At 36.3% G+C, this 17,740-nt stretch overlaps 1 protein-coding gene across 1 annotated transcript in view; it reads left to right on the plus strand.

Moving 5' to 3' along the window:
- TAFA2 (TAFA chemokine like family member 2) overlaps positions 1-17,740 on the plus strand; it is a 578,950-nt gene that overhangs the window by 525,031 nt on the left and 36,179 nt on the right. The window contains exons 4-5 of the mRNA XM_032173196.2: positions 6,415-6,567; positions 7,682-7,806. Coding sequence (XP_032029087.2) covers positions 6,415-6,567; positions 7,682-7,806 — 278 coding nt within the window. The remainder of the gene's footprint in view (positions 1-6,414; positions 6,568-7,681; positions 7,807-17,740) is intronic.

Consider the following 17,740-nt stretch of genomic DNA (forward strand, 5'->3'; position numbering starts at 1 on the left):
AAAAAGGGACCACTTATTCCTTTAGATACACCTTTCTTAACATCAACTGTCATTTTAAATGTGGGTGGGAAGATATTCGTGATTGAGATGAGGGGCAAAGAATCTAAGCATTATCCCATGAGTGAATCTTCCTTGGTTGTGTTGCTTTCTCTTAAAAGAGACTGGGGGACATTCTCTGGTTGAGAATTTGCTTTTGTTAATAGAGACCATACTGCTAAATTGAAATTTTATTGTTATTATCCTTTCTTTAGTGGCAATCTTTTCCCACCCCAAAATTTCATTTTCTTTTTTCCATATAAAAGTAGAACAGTTTTAAAAAACAGAATTTGTAAACATGTGATCGGCACTTGGTTGTTTCCTCCTGATCATCCTGACTTCATAAATTATGAGAACTTTTGAAGTTTCATTGAGCTATTTAAATTACTATTTCTTTTAATTGGATTGCTTCAGCATGAAAGTCTAAAAAAATGAGCTATTTTCCCATTCTAATGAATTAAAGTGAGAAATTAGCTGTCTCAGAAAGTTTTTGTTTCAGCACATTTTTTCAATTCAAAGTGATTTACAGAAACCTAAATCCACTAACTAGCTTGCATTTCAGTTGCCTATTGAGGCATGTAGGTGATGCTTTATTTCTCCTTAGAAGGTATAATATAGATTCTCCAGGGAACTAGTCAGGCTGGGTTAACTATTAAATAGGAGTATATAGAGACAAACAAAATTTCAGAATCAATGAGACAAATCAGAATGCAAATAAGAACTGAAATCTAGTGGAGAGGAAACCAAGCAGGAACAAATTCACAACTTGATGCTAAATTTACTCTCTTTTGTAGATTTGAAATCAGATTATAGCCATTTCATGTCAACACAACTAACTACATATATATATATAATGAAATTAGAACTTGTATAGAATGTAGATAACTTCCTCTAACAGCCACTTCTTTGCAGCTTATATGCTTATTGCATTACTTTGATATTCATTAATTACACTAATCATAAAAATAAAGGTAATTAACATTTAAGTAATATATAATTTCAAGGCAGGTTCACATACATTATCTCATTTGTTTTTCATAAAGACTCTAGAAAGCCATTTTAGAGGTGAACAAACCAATTCTTTGGAAAATGAATAAACTTGCTTTAGAGTTTATTCAAATATATTATAGGTCAAGCTAGGCTCTTTCAAGGTTATCAAGCACTATGTGTAAGGACAGTAATACACTTACTGCATTCCTCCACATAATCTGGAATTGGATTCTGGTGCATGGGTTTAGAACTTCAGGAAGGCATGGAAAGGTCTTTCTTGCACAGAAAGGTCTGTTCTCACACTGCTAGAAAGAAATACCTCAGTCTGGGTTATTTATAAAGAAAAGAGGTTTAATTGGCTCATGGTTCTACAGGATGTACAGCAAGCATGATGCTGGCCACCTGCTAGGCTTCTGGGGAGGCTGCAGGAAACTTACAATCAATCATGGTAGAAGGCAAAGCGGGAGTGAGATGTCTCACATGCCCAGAGCAGGAGGAAGAGAGAGCAAGAGGGGAGGTGCTACACACTTCTAAGTAACCAGATCTCTTTCACAAGAACAGGACTAGGGGGATGGTGCTAAACCATTAGGAACTGCCCCATGATCCAATCACCTCCCACCAGGCCCCATCTTCAGCACTGGGGATTACATTTCAGCATGGGATTTGAGTGGGGACACAGATATAAACCATATCAGGCCTTATAAGATAATGGTCAAGATTATGATTTCTAGAAGTAAGTTATCTATATTCTTTTCCCTAATTTTGTTTCTTACCAATATTTTACCTTGGGCAACTTATGTTTCCATGTCTCTTAACATTTCTGTGTCCCTTGTAAATTGGAGGTATAGTTTCCTTGTCACTGGTTATTGTATAGGTAAAATGAAATAATGCTCATCACACAATAAATATTCAGTCAATGTTAGCAATCACCATTATTTCATAAATGGCTTATAGAGTGTATAAATTACTTTCACATATAGAATGTAATATATATAAGTTAGTGCTCATATTAAGCTACAGCCAGCAACCACTACTTAAGGTGAATAATTTGCATAAATATTGTTCTACTGTGAACCCATATTTCATACCCATGTATTTATGGTTGGTTCACAAGTGATCAATCAGATGTGACCATATTATGTATATATAATGCAATGAATATTATTATATATAATTTTTAAAAATCTATGCCTATATAAATCAAATGTCATTTAATTTGATTTTCTTTTTAATGAATAAGTTTCTTTCATTACATTAAAAAGGCAGCTTGAAGCAAAGGTTTTGGTGAAATGCCTATGGGACTTCGTTTCAAAATATCCCAGTCATAATAGCTTCAGAAAGTATTTAGAAATCTAAGATATGATTTAAGAAGCAGTATCTTAAGGCCTTGTTTCTGGGGCACCATAGAGCCAAAGGTCCTATTGTTGAAATGAGACATAAGGGCCATAACCTTGGAAGGCAGCAGTTAGAGCTGGGTAAGACTTTGTATCCCTGTTTCATGAGAATTTAATGAAATCTATATGTCTTTGCTGTCATTTCGCAAAAAGTAGGAGGGAATACTTTGTGTTTATGCATCACATCCATGGAGGAAAAATATCAGAATTTTTTTTTTTTTTTTTTTTGGTGACTTGGGAATTGTGACATGAATAAAATTGTTTGTTTGTTCTTTTTCATTTAAATCTTCTCCAGGGGGTCTTGCATCATTTTAATATGATGCTAACTGATCTTCTGTGAAGCCTATTTTGTTAATTTGGAAAGCACTAATATTCGATTAGGTTAGTTTATCACAAGCTCTGTCTGAATCTGTGTAGAGAATTCTAGTAACTGCTTGAATTTCCTATCGTCTCATTAACCTTTTAAAGAAAAACCACAGGAATTAGTTTTATCTTTTTAAATTGCTTGTTTACCATTTATTAAACACATACCACATGCTGAGCAGTTTACATGAAAAATTAGTCTTTGTCTACAAGAATTTGGTTATAATAACAAGACTTTAAGATATACAGCAGACAAATAAGAAAACTAAATATATGCATACATATTTGATGTTCAAATCCTGCTGGACTAATTTCCCTCTTTGAAGTATCTCACTTCACTTGACATATTTACTGGCGCATATATATATGTATTTTGTTGATATTTTTCCTACCAATGCCTTCAAAGTTTTTGAGCACAAGATTATCTATCTATCATCTATTTTATGTATACATTTAGCTATCTGTATCTATCATCTATTCTATTTTTAAAAGGTTACCTCTTCTCTTCCCCATAAAAAGTTTTACACCTTCAGTTTTAATAAGAAGGACAAAGGCTGAGAGAGATTTTTACAAAGTTCATTTCTCACCAGGAAACTGCTGCATGTTTGCACATTTTATTCATAGGCAGTGAAAAAAAAAAAAAAAAAGCACAGGGCAGGAAAGCCCTGCATCTATCAGGCTACCATTTTTCCCTTCCTGGTCAACTTTACTATTAATCTCCTAACTTCTAGCGTCATGCTCTCTGAAGGAGGGCATACCTCTCTTTCCCTTCTCTCCATTGTGCCCTGTGATCATCATTTCACCTCCTTTCTCTTCCAAGAAGAAAGAGGCACACTTTCTTCACCAGAGCTCTGGCATGCCAAACTTACCCAATGTCATTATCCCATCGTGGAATAATTTCTCAGAACCCCTCACATTATATGAATATTTAAATATTTTCTTTTTCACCTTGACTCTGCATTGGCTCAAATAAGCTAGGATGATTTGGGCTTTCAGATATCATGCTTCGCTGACTTATTCTCCAACTAATACTTTTGGAAAGTGTACCCTCCTGAACAATCTGAGAAGCAGTGAAATTACTACCTTGTAGTTATAGTAGGCTGAGTTGGTCGCAGTAACAAACAACATCCTAATTTTAGAGGCTTATAACAACATGGCTTTGTTTCTCACTCATATGCCCATCATGATCCATGCTGAGTCTGTTCCATGTCTCTTCAGTTGGGGATTCAGATTGACGTGGCCTCCGCTATCAAGAACATAATTGGTTGCTCTGGCTGGTGGGGAGAAACATGCTGAATTACACAGTAGTTCTTAAAGCTTCCATAAAGAATTGATATTATTGGTTTCTCCTCATAAGTGGCCCATATTACTTTAACTTTCATTTCATTGGACAAGGCAAGTCATGCCCTTACATCTAAATTAAATGGAGTGGAGAAGTACAGTACAACCTTTGTCCAGAAGGGAGAAAACCAGACTTACTTGGTCAACAGGACTAATGACTGCCACAGTTACTTTGTCCTCTTATTTATTTAGTCAGGCAAAATAGAAATAAATTTTGATTTTGTAAGGAAATGGAAAACAGATGAGTTTTCACTTCTCCTTTCTTTTTCAACGTATAATAAAATCTCCTTGAAATACAGAAGGAAACTAGCCTTGGTGCTAGAATGGTACCTCTTTTCTCGGAGGAGAGATCAGGGGAAACTCACCATGTGCTCCTGGCTGTGATAGGACCGTGGAAGAGAACAGAGCCCCAGCCACCATAATGTTCTCCTAGAAGCTATCTCAGCTTAGTCATCTGCCTACTAATGTCACTACCTGAAGAAGCCCTAATCATCTTTCCCTGGCTTCATTCAGAGATTTAGAGGAGTAATCCCATCATGACTCACATCCCTGGTTCCCTAAATCACTCTCAGAAGTCCAAGCATCCCCAGAAATCTATAATCTTAGAGATGTTTATCTCCACTCTGCTCTGCAATCTCCCTCCATCTCCCATTCTGCTGTGTTCTCTGCAATTGACAGTGTGCATCAGCTAACTCCCTGCCAGGTATTCCTACCACTCTTTCCTGGTAAATTCACTTTTTCTTAGGTATCTGTTTCAGACCCTCTTTTTTTCTTCTCCAAGAGCTGCCATATTTCATAGGAAAAATAGATGAAATCAGGTAAGAAACTACCTTATCTTCTCACCACTGAACCCACTCACATCTACCTGACTCTCTACATATCCCACCTTCCTCTTGTTAAAATGGATTGTGTCCTCACACAAATCTAATGCCAACCCTCCAGGGGCCCTGGGTCACAATTTACTTTTCTTTCTTAAGAACATTCTTTGTTAATGATCTATTTTCTCTCCTGTGTTGTCATTTTCCCTCTCTACTAGATCACTCCAGCAAACAAACATGCTTTTAAAGCATCCATTTAAAAAAATTCCCTTGACCCCATGATTCATTCCAGCTCTTGCTGCATTTCCTTTCTCCCTTCCCAGAAAAACTCCTTGAAAGACTTTTTATAACTATAACAACCTTACCTTTCCTTCTCTACTAAACTTACTTCAATGATGCTTTTATTTTTTTCATGCCACTAACATGATTTTTACCAAGATCAAATGTTAACAACAATAGAAATAGCTAACACTTACAGAAGTGCCTGCTATGGGGAGGCAGTGTCCTAAACACTTTATACATGACTCATTTAATCCTCAGTTAATCCTATGAAGATTGTGCTATTAATATCCCTCTTTTAGACATGAAAAAAACTCAGCTACCCATGCGTAATAGATAATATACCAAGATCAAGGCAATATACCACGATTACTATTTGGAGAAGAAATGCTGAAAAAAATAAAGAAGACAAACTAGAATCTTATCATAATATAATGAGTAAGGTCCAAAATTTTCATTAACCCAACACACTTTGTGGCCTTATTCAAGGTTGACAAAATGAGTATGGAAGCCTGACAGCTTATTGGACTGGGTTTATAGGCAATTGGCTGCCAGATATGAATTATCCAAGTTCATGGTACCATTTGGTGGCAGTTGCCCTCTCAGGCAAAATGGAAAGGAATGACTCTGGGTTCTGGTGGCAATTTCAAGAATCACTGGATTTATTCATTTTCAGGGAAATTGAGAAGAATACCGAGGATGTGGGTGCCCACCATCTGCCTCCACTTTCTGCCTAGTCCTCTTACTCTCCCCTAGAAGAACACAAGCTTTATCAGCAACCACCCGCTTTGAGAATGGGGCTAGCCTCAGTCCCATTGCAGGGTACCTAGGCCAGAGGATTATTTTACTTTGATTAACACATTGAACAAAAAGGCATTAAAAAATCATATGCACATGAATATGTTTTTGATGACGGCACATACTGCTTCTGTATCAGACTTTTAACAGCTTATTCTAATCTAGTCACTAATTGTTCCTGCTTTACCAAGCATTCACTGACAGAAATGTTCCTACTGCATTTAGAAAAGAAATCAAATCTGCATTATGGAGTTAGCATCATTGTATTTCTCGTTTCATGCATGGTGGACCCCTTATAGAGCTATATTTAATGTACTGCTAATTAAAAAGGAGGGTGGGGGGAAGTGTCCAAAGCTTTCTCAACGTTGTCTTATCTTTTGTTTTTGTTTGTGCAGCTCACCATGTTAAAACGGGAACTTGTGAGGTGGTGGCACTCCACAGATGCTGTAATAAGAACAAGATAGAAGAACGGTCACAGACAGTCAAGTGCTCATGCTTCCCCGGGCAGGTGGCAGGCACCACGCGAGCTGCTCCATCATGTGTGGATGGTGTGACTTCTTCCATTCCTTATTGTGACAGCACAGCCAAGGATGGCTTAGAACTGGAACCCCACTATAATGCTCTCAATGGGGGGTCAATCCTGGGTGAACATACTACAAATAGCATAATAAGTTGAAACTACAATATTTGGGTGGCACTTTGAAATCTAAAATCCTCTGGAAAGAGGTCTAAAATATTATGCAGTTCTGTTACAAAAGGCATTATAATGAGGTTCCATTAAATTAATGTGCCTCTTATTTTGATACCATGAAATGTTGATTTCTTGGTGGATAGTGGGAGGTGGAGTATGTGTAAATTAATTGGAAAAGGAAAGATGAAAATGGATGATGTAATATTATGGGTTCTTAAACCCATGGATATTCTTAAGGATTAAAAAAGCACCATGTATATGCGTGAATATTTAGTTGTGGATAGCATTCACATAAAATATCAACTTTTATGATGATGCAATAACATATTAATTTTTTTCCTTGAGGGTTCACCTAATTATAGTAGGACATAAATCTTTATATGCATTTATTTAATTGATGTTACCATAAACAGTAATTTGTTAAGTGCTCATATTACTATAATATATTGTTTGTGATGAGGTTATAGCACACAGTTAAAAAAAATTATGATAACTCTGACCCTCCTGATAATCATCTTATTCATGGGAATATTATATTGATTATAAAGTGTTGACTGTAAACTGGTCATAGGTCCATTTTCTTATATGTTTATATAAATTGGTGCATATACACATTTGCATAGTTTATTTTCAATATGTTAGCTTTCATGAAGTCTATTTTCACATGAAAATCCTGTAATATTGTGCCTATAGTTAACTATACTGCATTCTACACTTAAAATTTTATTGAGTGGATAGATCTCATGTTAAGTGTTCTCATTACAATAAAATAAAAATTTTTTTAAAGAAAATTATTTTAGTTAGAAAATCTTGAAAGGTTTTGTCTTTTTGAACAAAAAGAAAGGCATACCTCCAATACCTGTATTCCCACTGGTAGGAAAAATTAGTGGCTTTTGTTCCTCTTTAAAGGTGAACAAGAGAAATAAGTCCCAAGGAGAAAATGTTGAGTCAATTTTTTTTCTCTCTTATAGCTTCAATAGTGGAACAGAAATGGTGGTGCCATATGCAGCCATGTCTAGAGGGAGAAGAATGTAAAGTTCTTCCGGATCGGAAAGGATGGAGCTGTTCCTCTGGGAATAAAGTCAAAACAACTAGGGTAAGTGGACAGCCAGCTTGGGAAAACAGAATGTCTCTGAATTAATAGAGAACGGAGCATGCGCAGTAACCAATTTAAGTGGCAATTGTGGAATGGAAGAGTATAGTTTTGCAAGATATGTTTTCCCCATTTTTTTCTTAGTTCACTTTTTTCATAGAACATTTTTATTTCACTCAGAACAACATCTTCCATAGATTACCATCATCTGTCATATTATCTGATCAATAAACACTGTTTGTTCCTTCATAAAATGCTGAGGGCAGTGTGAACCTCATTTCCCCACTGAGGAGGCATGTTAAATTCTGGGAGGGTGACCCCAATTCTTTATTTTTCTAATGTATAGTAATCTAAATAAATTCTGAAAACATTATTTTATATATTACTTTTAATACAGTTTTTAAACTGAGATTCTTTTTATGGAAGTAATTATTTTGATGTCCCTGATTTCTGAATCATTAAATAGTTTTCTAGTGGTTAAGGTTTACCATTATTGTAATGGGCTACTAGGAAGAGTTTCAGATTCTCAGGATCAATACAAAAAGAATATTCTTAAGACACTGATGTATTTCAGCTTCGTAATTACTGACCTCTGGGTGATGATAGAGAACTGAAAAATGCCTTTATTCCTTGATTTCCTAATTCGCCACATGGGTATTCCAGACTGGCAGAATTTGAATTCTCTTCTTTATAGAATTAGCAAAGGAAGGTTTTGTTTTGTTTTGCTTTTAGGAAAAGCATACTATAAATTAGAGTTGAATATTTAAGAATAGATCAGAATAATGGTATAAATTGATGTTTTATAAAAAGTAACATAAAAGTAGAGACTGGCTAATTTACAATGCTGTTTGATATAGCAGACTTTTAAACCTTGTCTGGACATATAAGAGAGGCTTATTTTATAATCTCATCTAGATATGTAATTTAGTCTGCCAAGTAATATATTTAATACATCGACTGATCAGCACACAGAAGTGACTAAGTTTCAAATGGCATGAATAAAAACATATTTCATGAGATTATTCTTGACTCTAACCTGTTAGCTAAGTGTCACACCTTTTCAAAACCTATTGGATGCATGATCAATTAGGATAATTATATTATTCAGTGAGCTAGCACATAATATAATACGTATTAATTTGTTAAAAACATTCTGGCAATGTAAATTTTCCTTATAAGGTATTTATACCATGAAAATATTTTCCCTAGCACTATTAATTCTCAGTCCAAAAACAGGACTTAAGGAAATTGGTTAACGTTTTGAGATTCTGAAGCAAATTTTTAAAATTGTGAGCTCTTGACTACCAAATTCTTTGTTTTTATTACTTCAGTGAACAAGGGGAAGCTATTATTTATTGTATGCTTAAAACATATGCCATACACTGAACAAAATGCTTTACATGAATTAGCTCACTTAATCTTCCTAATAGCCCAGTGGGAAGATAGTGTTATTATCTCCTTTTACAGATGAGTAAACCAAAACTTCCAGAGGTTAGGTAACTTCCCAAGGACATATAGGTAAATAATTAGGAAGCCAGGTTTCAAAACACATAGTTCCATTCCAAAACCCAGTCTTTTAACCTGTACTTTGTACTAATAATTTAACTTATTCTTGAGCAATAATGATAAAAGTATCCTATAGTTCTTTTCTTATGAGGTCGGCCTTTAAAAATATCTCTAACTTTCTGGATCATTGAAATGAAAAGGTCAAGACCATGCAGTCTAAATTCTCATGGAAAAAAAAAAAATTTTTGGAAGTGCTGTTTTACTCCCTTTTGGCCTGTTGACCATATTCTCAATGACCCAAATTTAAAATGGAGTTGTCTGCTTCACAAATTCTTCCAAATGTAATGAAACAAGGTGGATGAGAGACCGAGAACTCACGAGTAGGGAAAATCACATCTACATCCTATAATTTATTTTAGTTATAAGACATTATCCTCTATATAGAGGATAGCACTTTGTATTTTTCTTTCATCTCTTTTGCCCCAAAGAATAGCTGGTAATGGAGGACCTTATTTAAGACATTATAGAGGGTATTCATGCAACAGTAGGTGTTTAGATTTAGTTTCTTTTAAGATACTCCTATTTCTAAGAGTCTGTGACTCCCATTTTGAAAAGAAAAATCATCATATATAAGAGAGAGAAAGACTTGAAAGAAGCAGCTTCTTGAGTACAACCAAAGTAAATTCTTATCCTTTCTTTCCTTCACAAGAAAAATGTTCCTTGTGAAAATTGAGCTACTTAGACATTTTCAACCAAAGGAACCCCATGGCATTCCAAATAGAAAGGCAAAAATGTGCAATTAAGTTTGGCCCACAAAACAATTCGGGCAAATTTCCCTGATGCTACAAATGAAGCAAAAAGTTTTCAAGGTCATCAGGCTATTATTGCTCGGCCATCTCCACTGAAATAGTGCAAAAAGTGGAGGAGATAAGAAAAATTCTTAAAATAGCTCTAGGCATGTATTACTTTGCCCACAGTGGAAGTGTTGGATAGAGGAAATGTTGAATAGAGATAGATAGTGGAAGTATTTCCATCGTGCATAAATAGCGCTGTTTTTGAAAACAAATTTGAGTCATTATTTTAATTATTGGTATTACTGTCCATATGTCTGTTTTCAATAATGTGGTTGTGATCACCATGAACCAAAAAGCCATTGAACTCCTGATTTGGCAGGTCCCAGCCACAATTGGAAAGGCCAGAAGTTATGTAGGAATAGGTTACAAATAACTCAAGAGCTGTCTTAGAAAAAAGCTATTTGCTTTGCTTATGCAAGATATGTCGGTCTTATGGGATTATCACTGCAAGCGAAATGGCTCGAGAAATAATTAAAATTTGCAATACACTCTCCCTTATAATGGCCCATAGCCAATCTGGAGTGCTTGGGTAAGCCTGTTAAATAAATAGCAGTCAGCCAGAAGTAGTAATAAGGCTTGCATGGCCTCAGCAAAGATGAGTGGCACCTTCCCGAATTGACTACAAATCAGGGTCTGAGTGATTTTTCCACTTAAGACTAATTTTGAGCCTACATTGTACTTACTACAAACGTGAATTATACTCTTCTTCTGTTTTTGTATCGGATTCTGGAAGCTTTTTGGTTCTGACCCATTTCCTATTGGTGCTAACAGGGGGAAAAGGTAAAGAATAGGGAGTCCTTTTTGGAACATGAGTGTTTTGTTGCATTCCTGTTCTTCAGACACCCAAGCATTTAATTTGGAAACAGTGGAAGATGCAACAGTTGTTTCCCAAACCCCATTTCTCAGACTAAAGGTGGAAAATTTATGACTTTCTGTGACATCTATAACCGTCTCCTTTATTAGTTTTAAGATCTCCTAAGTTAAACAGAAGGAAAGGAAAAGTCATACAAGCCTTTTGATTTCAGACTCACTTTCAAAGATAAATAATAAATAACTTTTCAAAGGGTCATTAATAAGAGAATCGTCTTTCCAGTGTGAAAGAGTGCATAATTATATGCTAATTATACCACACAAAAGTAACAAGGGGAAAGGTGCTGTAGAGCTTGTAAAATAGAAGAAAAGAAAATCTTTAACATGGTTGAAATCATCAGACAAAAACAGACTGTGATTCTTTTGTGTGTGTGTGTGTGGGTGTTTTGATATTCTTTCTTTGTGGAAGATCTAAAGGAAATACTATTCTGTTTTTAGGATTTATAGTCCTTGCCTAATGGTGTGGACACCAAGCTACAAAATACAGCGGTCACTGCAGTTTTTAATGTTGATTCTTACCTAAGGATCAGGTTAGAGAGACTTGGTCTCTTACCTAACTTCATATTATATAAGACTTCACATTGTTTTCAGAAAGATTACCTTTATGAATCATATATCCCAGGTCTATTGACTTTTCATATACTTAAGAAGAAATTTTCTGGCTAATTTTTAACTAATTGAAATCTTTCACTTTATGCACTTATTTAAAGTGGCTTAAGCAGATAAGATCTCCGTAATTTTTAAATGTTCCTTCAAATATAAATTGATTTTAAAGGTATGCATTATATTATTTTATTGTATAATGCAATGAAAATCAAAATATATTAAGAATTTCCTATGCAGCACATTTTATACTAATAGTACTCATATTAGAATCAAAACAACAAAAGCAAACATAGAAGCATTTACTTAGCTCTTACTGTGTTCTGGGCACTCTGCTGAGTACGTTGCAGGTATTACCTTACTCAATTTACCCAACTGTAGTAGATATTAAAGAGAATGTAGAGATGCATGGCTTGATCCCAGCCCACAAGGAGTATGCCATTGAATGGAGGAATGAGTAGTGTACAGTTACGTCATTCTTTTCTTTTTTTCTCCTTTTTTTGAGACAGAGTCTTACTCTGTTGCTCAGGTTGGAGTGCAGTGGCACATTCTTAGCTCACGGCAACCTCCGCCTCTTGGGTTCAAGCAATTCTCATGCCTTAGCCTCCCAAGTAGCTAGGATTACTGGCATGCCCCACCACACTCAGTTATTATTATTATTATTATTTGTATTTTTAGTAGTGACGGGGTTTTGCTGTGCTGGCCAGGCTGGTCTCTGACTCCTGGCCTCAAGTGATCCACCCACCTCGGACTCCCAAAGTGCTGAGATTACAGGTGTGAGCCACCACACTCAACCACATTATTCTTTCCTTTACCCATGTGCAGTCTATTGACAACAAACATTGGAATCAGTGGTAAATATAAGTGAAGAGTAATATTGTAACAATAATAGAATAGCATAAGAATGAGGATGTTGTGCTAGATTCAATTTTAAGTTTCTCTAACCAAGGTTTATTCTTGGGTTCCATGTGACAAGAAGATTTCTAACTTCCTTTCCAGCTACATTTAAATGACAGTAATAACTGAAAATCTCAGAAGATAGATAAGTATTAGGTTTTTAATCCTTTCACTGTCAGGGAGAAAAGAAATAGCATCTTGTGATGCTTTGCTGATTAAAGCCTCAGGTTGTACTCTTCCATTTGGATTTCATACCAAAGCTCAGTGACTCTGCTCTGCTGGTGGATCTAAACAGTGTCCAGGGATCCTAATTCAGACCCATGGAAAATGATGTACACAGCAAGAGGAAAAAAGTTCATTTCCTTACCTTAAGGTGGTGCAATTTGTGTAAATTCTTCAATCATCAGGCTCTCTCTAGCCTTGCAAATTTAAGTACAGTTTTAGAATAGTGTGGTTCTTTCTTGATCAGCTCTTTCTTAATAGACACATCCCCATTCATTTGTCTTCATCTCACTTCCAGTCAGGCCCTAAATTACATTCTGGTCCACAGCACAGACTGTAATGACCTTTAGGGTTTTTCTGATTATTTTAATGGAACTCACAGTAAGAAATACATCTTACATAGTGATCTACCACAAACACAGCATGCACATGCACACTCATATATGCTACATTAAAATTCAAGTTGCATTATAATGTTTTGATTTTATTATCTTCCCTCCCTCTCTCCCTCCCTCACTTCCTCCTTTCCTTCCTTCCTATGATCTCAGCCTCATAAATTGCTTTTATCACCTGCTTATGTGTTGCAACCTGTAGATTGAAAAACACTGCTTTAGGAAGTGGTATTTGACTGTTTCCTGTGTCCGATTCATAGAACTGATAGCCGCTGCTAACTTGAAGAGAAACAAACTACTGAATGAAGAGCTTTCAAAACAACTTACCTTTCACATTTTAATTTTAAATATTTTTATGCAACATTTTTGGGCTAAAAATTTCAAAAGACTTTGTGAAATACAGAGTTTGTGGGAAAGAATATGTATGCTATATTCAAAAAGTCTTTATTGCCTCCTATTGTCAGATTATATTCTAAATTCTGGTCAGAGCACTGAAAACAAAACAAAACAAAACAAACTGGATGAGACTCCCTGCCTTCATCAGGCCTGTATTCTAATAGGGTATATTCATTTTTTTATTGCTGCCATAGGAAATTACCACAAATGTAGTGACTTAATACAATATCCAGTAATTATCTTTAGGTCAGATGTCCAGGCACAGTGTAGCTCAGGTGGATCTCTGTTCTGGGTTTCACAAGACTGAAATTAATGGATACGTTTCACCTTTTCACAACAGGGCTTTGTTTCTTTCCAGAGACTTTGGGGAGAATCCACTTCCAAGCTCATTCAGGTTATTGTTAGAATTTGTTTCTTTGCAAATGTAGGACTGAGGTGACTGTTTCCTTGTGTATTAGTTCATTCTCACACTGCTATGAAGAAATACCCGAGACTGTGTAATTTATAAAGGAAGGAGGTTTAATTGACTCACAGTTCCACATTGCTGGGGAGGCCTCAGGAAACTTACAATCATGGCACAAGGCAAAGGAAAAGCAGGTACCTTCTTCACAGGGCGGCAGGACAGAGTGAGTGCAAGCAAGGGAAATGCCAGATGCTTATAAAACCATCAGATCCGATGAGACTCACTCACTATCATGAGAACAGCATGGGGGAAACTACCCTCATGATCCAGTTACCTCTACCTGGCCCCACCCTTGACATGTGGGGATTATGGGGATTACAATTCAAGGTGAGATTTTGGGTGGGGACACAACTAAACCATATTACCAAGGTAGCCATCATCAGGAGGCTCTCTGGCCTTCTTCAGGATGCCTGCCATTCTAATCATATTTCCTCCTTCACCTCAAACCAGCAATGGCATATTGAGTCGGTCGCATGCTCTGAAGCTCTTTGACTTCCCCTTCCACCATCTGTTCCCTTTCTTCCTCTTCCACTGCATTTCTGTGGTGGGCTCTTTTGGCTTTCTCTGCCTTTTCGGGGCTCAGATGATTGCATTGCATCCACCTAGATAGTCCAGGGTAATTTCCCTCTCTTAACATCAGCTGATTAGCAACCATAATTACATCTGCAGAATCTCTTTATAGCAGTGCTTAGATTAGTGTTTGTTTGAATAATCAAGGGATGAAAATCTCGGGAGTATATCTTTGGAATTCTGCCTACCACATGGGAGGATAGAAAAAAATAAACAAAATAAGTAAGTAAATATATAGTATATTGGATGTTGATAGATGCCATGGGAAGAAAATTAAGCAGGGAGGGGAAGTGGGGAGTGTTGCTGAGCAAGGGAGTTTGCATAGTTGATTGAAGTCTTGGGAGGTGAGGGGATGAGCTACATGGCTAAATGGAGGACAAGCTATCCAGGCAGAGGGAAGAAGTAAAAGTACCTGAGATGAGAGCTTTGCTGGGCAAATCGTATTCAAGGGGTAGAAATGATGCCTGTGGCTGGAGCGGAGTGAACTAGGGCTAGTGGTAGAATTAAGGTTAGAAAGGCAACATGAGTAATATCACAACTGACTTAAACTTTTGTCCTAAACAAATAGAATGAGGGATTTGCCATTATGTGAGATGGAGAGAACTGTGGGAAGAGCATGTTTTATGTTTTACATTAATAACCACTAAATTTAGGTCATTTAACTTAATGAAAAACTAAATATGGTATAACACCTTAAATTCGATATTTCTGAAGAAGAGGAGGTAGACTTTTTTTTCTATAGTAATGAGAAATTCAGAAATTGAATAAGTGATATTTATATTAAATAATATTTAAACTCAAATGATATGGAGATGTGAAACATAACACTTAAGGAAGCATGTAGTCACTATAATAATGTTGAGTTTTAAAGAGATTTGGACAGAAATGGATTAATATATTAAGGTAATCTTTTTCTTTAATTAGATATTGAGTTCAAGGTAGATAGGAAACAAAGCTAGTTGTCCATGAAGTAGCATTAGTAAAAGTTACATTTTTAGGCTAGGTGCAGAGGCTCATGCCTGTCCTTCCAGCACTTTGGGAAGCTGAGGTGGGAGGATTGCTTGAGGCCAGGAGTTAAAGACCAACATGGGCAACATAGTGAGACCCAGTCTATAAAAAAAAAATTTAGGCAAATGTGGTGGCATTCACCTGTACCCCCAGCTACTTGGAAGGCTGAGGCAGGATAATTGCTTGAGCCCAGGAGGTTGAGCCCAGTATGCCATGACTGTGCCACTGAACTCTAGCCTAGACAACAGAATGAGACTCTGTCTCAAAAGAAAGTAATATTTTAAACCTGATATTTTAAATTTAAGAGCTGATTACTTAATTAAATATAATTTAATAGGGCCAAGAGTGTCTACCTTGGTATTTGTTTAAAGAGTTATTGAAAAATGATGCAAAAAATATATCATCAGGCTCTATTTCCAAAACTTGGCCTGTATTTTTGTAATTGAAATGAGAAATGGGTGATATATGAGTGCTTTTAAGTTCCTCTTAGATGTAGAAGCTTCTGCAATATTTGAGCCAGGTGTTAATCTGTGGCTGTTACTCTGAATGTTGTGCTTATAATCTTACACTTAATTGTGAATGTTCACACATTGTAATAGAACCAGTTTGAGCACCATAGAATTTCATTTGCAACTGCAAGGTACATCTTTAGGCGACTGCTTCTATTCTATGAACTAAGTGGTGAGAGCAATATTTCTGTCTCTAACCTGAGGGCTGATAGATAAAATTCTGTCAGGGCTGTATATCTAATGTTTAAGACCTTGATATTTGTTTAAAGGTAAGCATTCCTGGGAGAGGCAACACTTTTACCTGGTTTCGGTTACTAAAATGCCTTAATAAAAGAAAAATGGCACCTCGTTGGACTTGGGGAATAGAAAGGTATGTTCAAGAAGCCATACATAGTGGTGCTTCTGTGCTTTTTTCCTCTATTGTGAGTGGCAAACCGCCTATTAAAAAATATGGATAATCTTTCCTATGTACATTCCCCCATGGCTCTTTCCCTCCTCTGTCCATCACATGTTTTATGTGGGATTTAACTCTCTTAATCAATGACTTCAGATCCAATTTCATTTTCTTACTCTGGAGAGTGGGGTGAAGATGCAGCTGAGAAATAACACATAATTTTCCCACAAGCTCAGGATTTCTAGCTCCCTGCAGTGCTGTTCAGGACTTGTCAATTCACCTGTGAGTAGTGGAGAGTTGTTTGTGAAGTGCACCTAGTATAAAGGGTGGCATCGAGGTTTACTTTAGAGTGATCAAACCTCATCTGGATGTGCTCAAGAAAGTCCTGGGTACCAAATTTTAATGGGGTAGAAGAAAAGAGGCAAATGTAAAGGATTTTGTGGAGATTTACCTCAGGGAATTGAAGCACTAGGAGCAATATGCTTTAAATTATTTGACGATATAGCATGTGAAAGAAAAAATGTAGATTTGTTCTGTGTGACTACAAGGAATACAACTAAGCCTATAGTAATAACTTTCTCAATGTCAACTCTAGATGACATTGAATGGGCTGCCTTAAGAAACAGTAAGTTCCTCATTTTAGGATGGCATATATTTGTGACTTTTAGGGATGAACAAAAATTCGCAGAGTTGTCTAGATCAAGCTATCAAAACAAAAAACAGCTTGTATGAAGGCATGACGGAATAGAAGATCATACCTTACTCATGGAATTGAAACCATTTCATGGGGTAACAATGTGTGTGAGGGGAGGTATGTAATGGGGAATCTCTGTGAGGGGAATCATGGCAGGCTGAGTTTGTATCATGATGGGCTTTTAAATATCATGTTAAACGATTTGGATTTTGTTCTCTATGCAGTGGTGAATCATTGAAGAACCTTAATCAAGCAGGTGGGGAGAAGGGTCTGATTTATACTTCAAAATGTCTATTTGGCTGCAATAGGTCAACAGAATCGAGGGAGGTATGAGGTAATGGGCCTGAAGTAAGGTAGGGAGGTGATGGTAGTGTGGGTGCAGAGGGCAGGGAATTGATAGGGCTTGGTAATTAATTGAATATGAGAAGTGAATGAAAGGAAAAATTCCAGACTCACATGCTTCTTACATATTTCTGGCTTGACTTATTTTTGCAATAGTACTGGCTAATGAGACTATGAGGTAGAGCTATCTGGAGGATAATTTGATATATAGGCCTAA

This window comes from Hylobates moloch, unplaced genomic scaffold, assembly GCF_009828535.3.
Source record: "Hylobates moloch isolate HMO894 unplaced genomic scaffold, HMol_V3 SCAFFOLD_13, whole genome shotgun sequence".
Lineage (NCBI taxonomy): Eukaryota > Metazoa > Chordata > Mammalia > Primates > Hylobatidae > Hylobates > Hylobates moloch.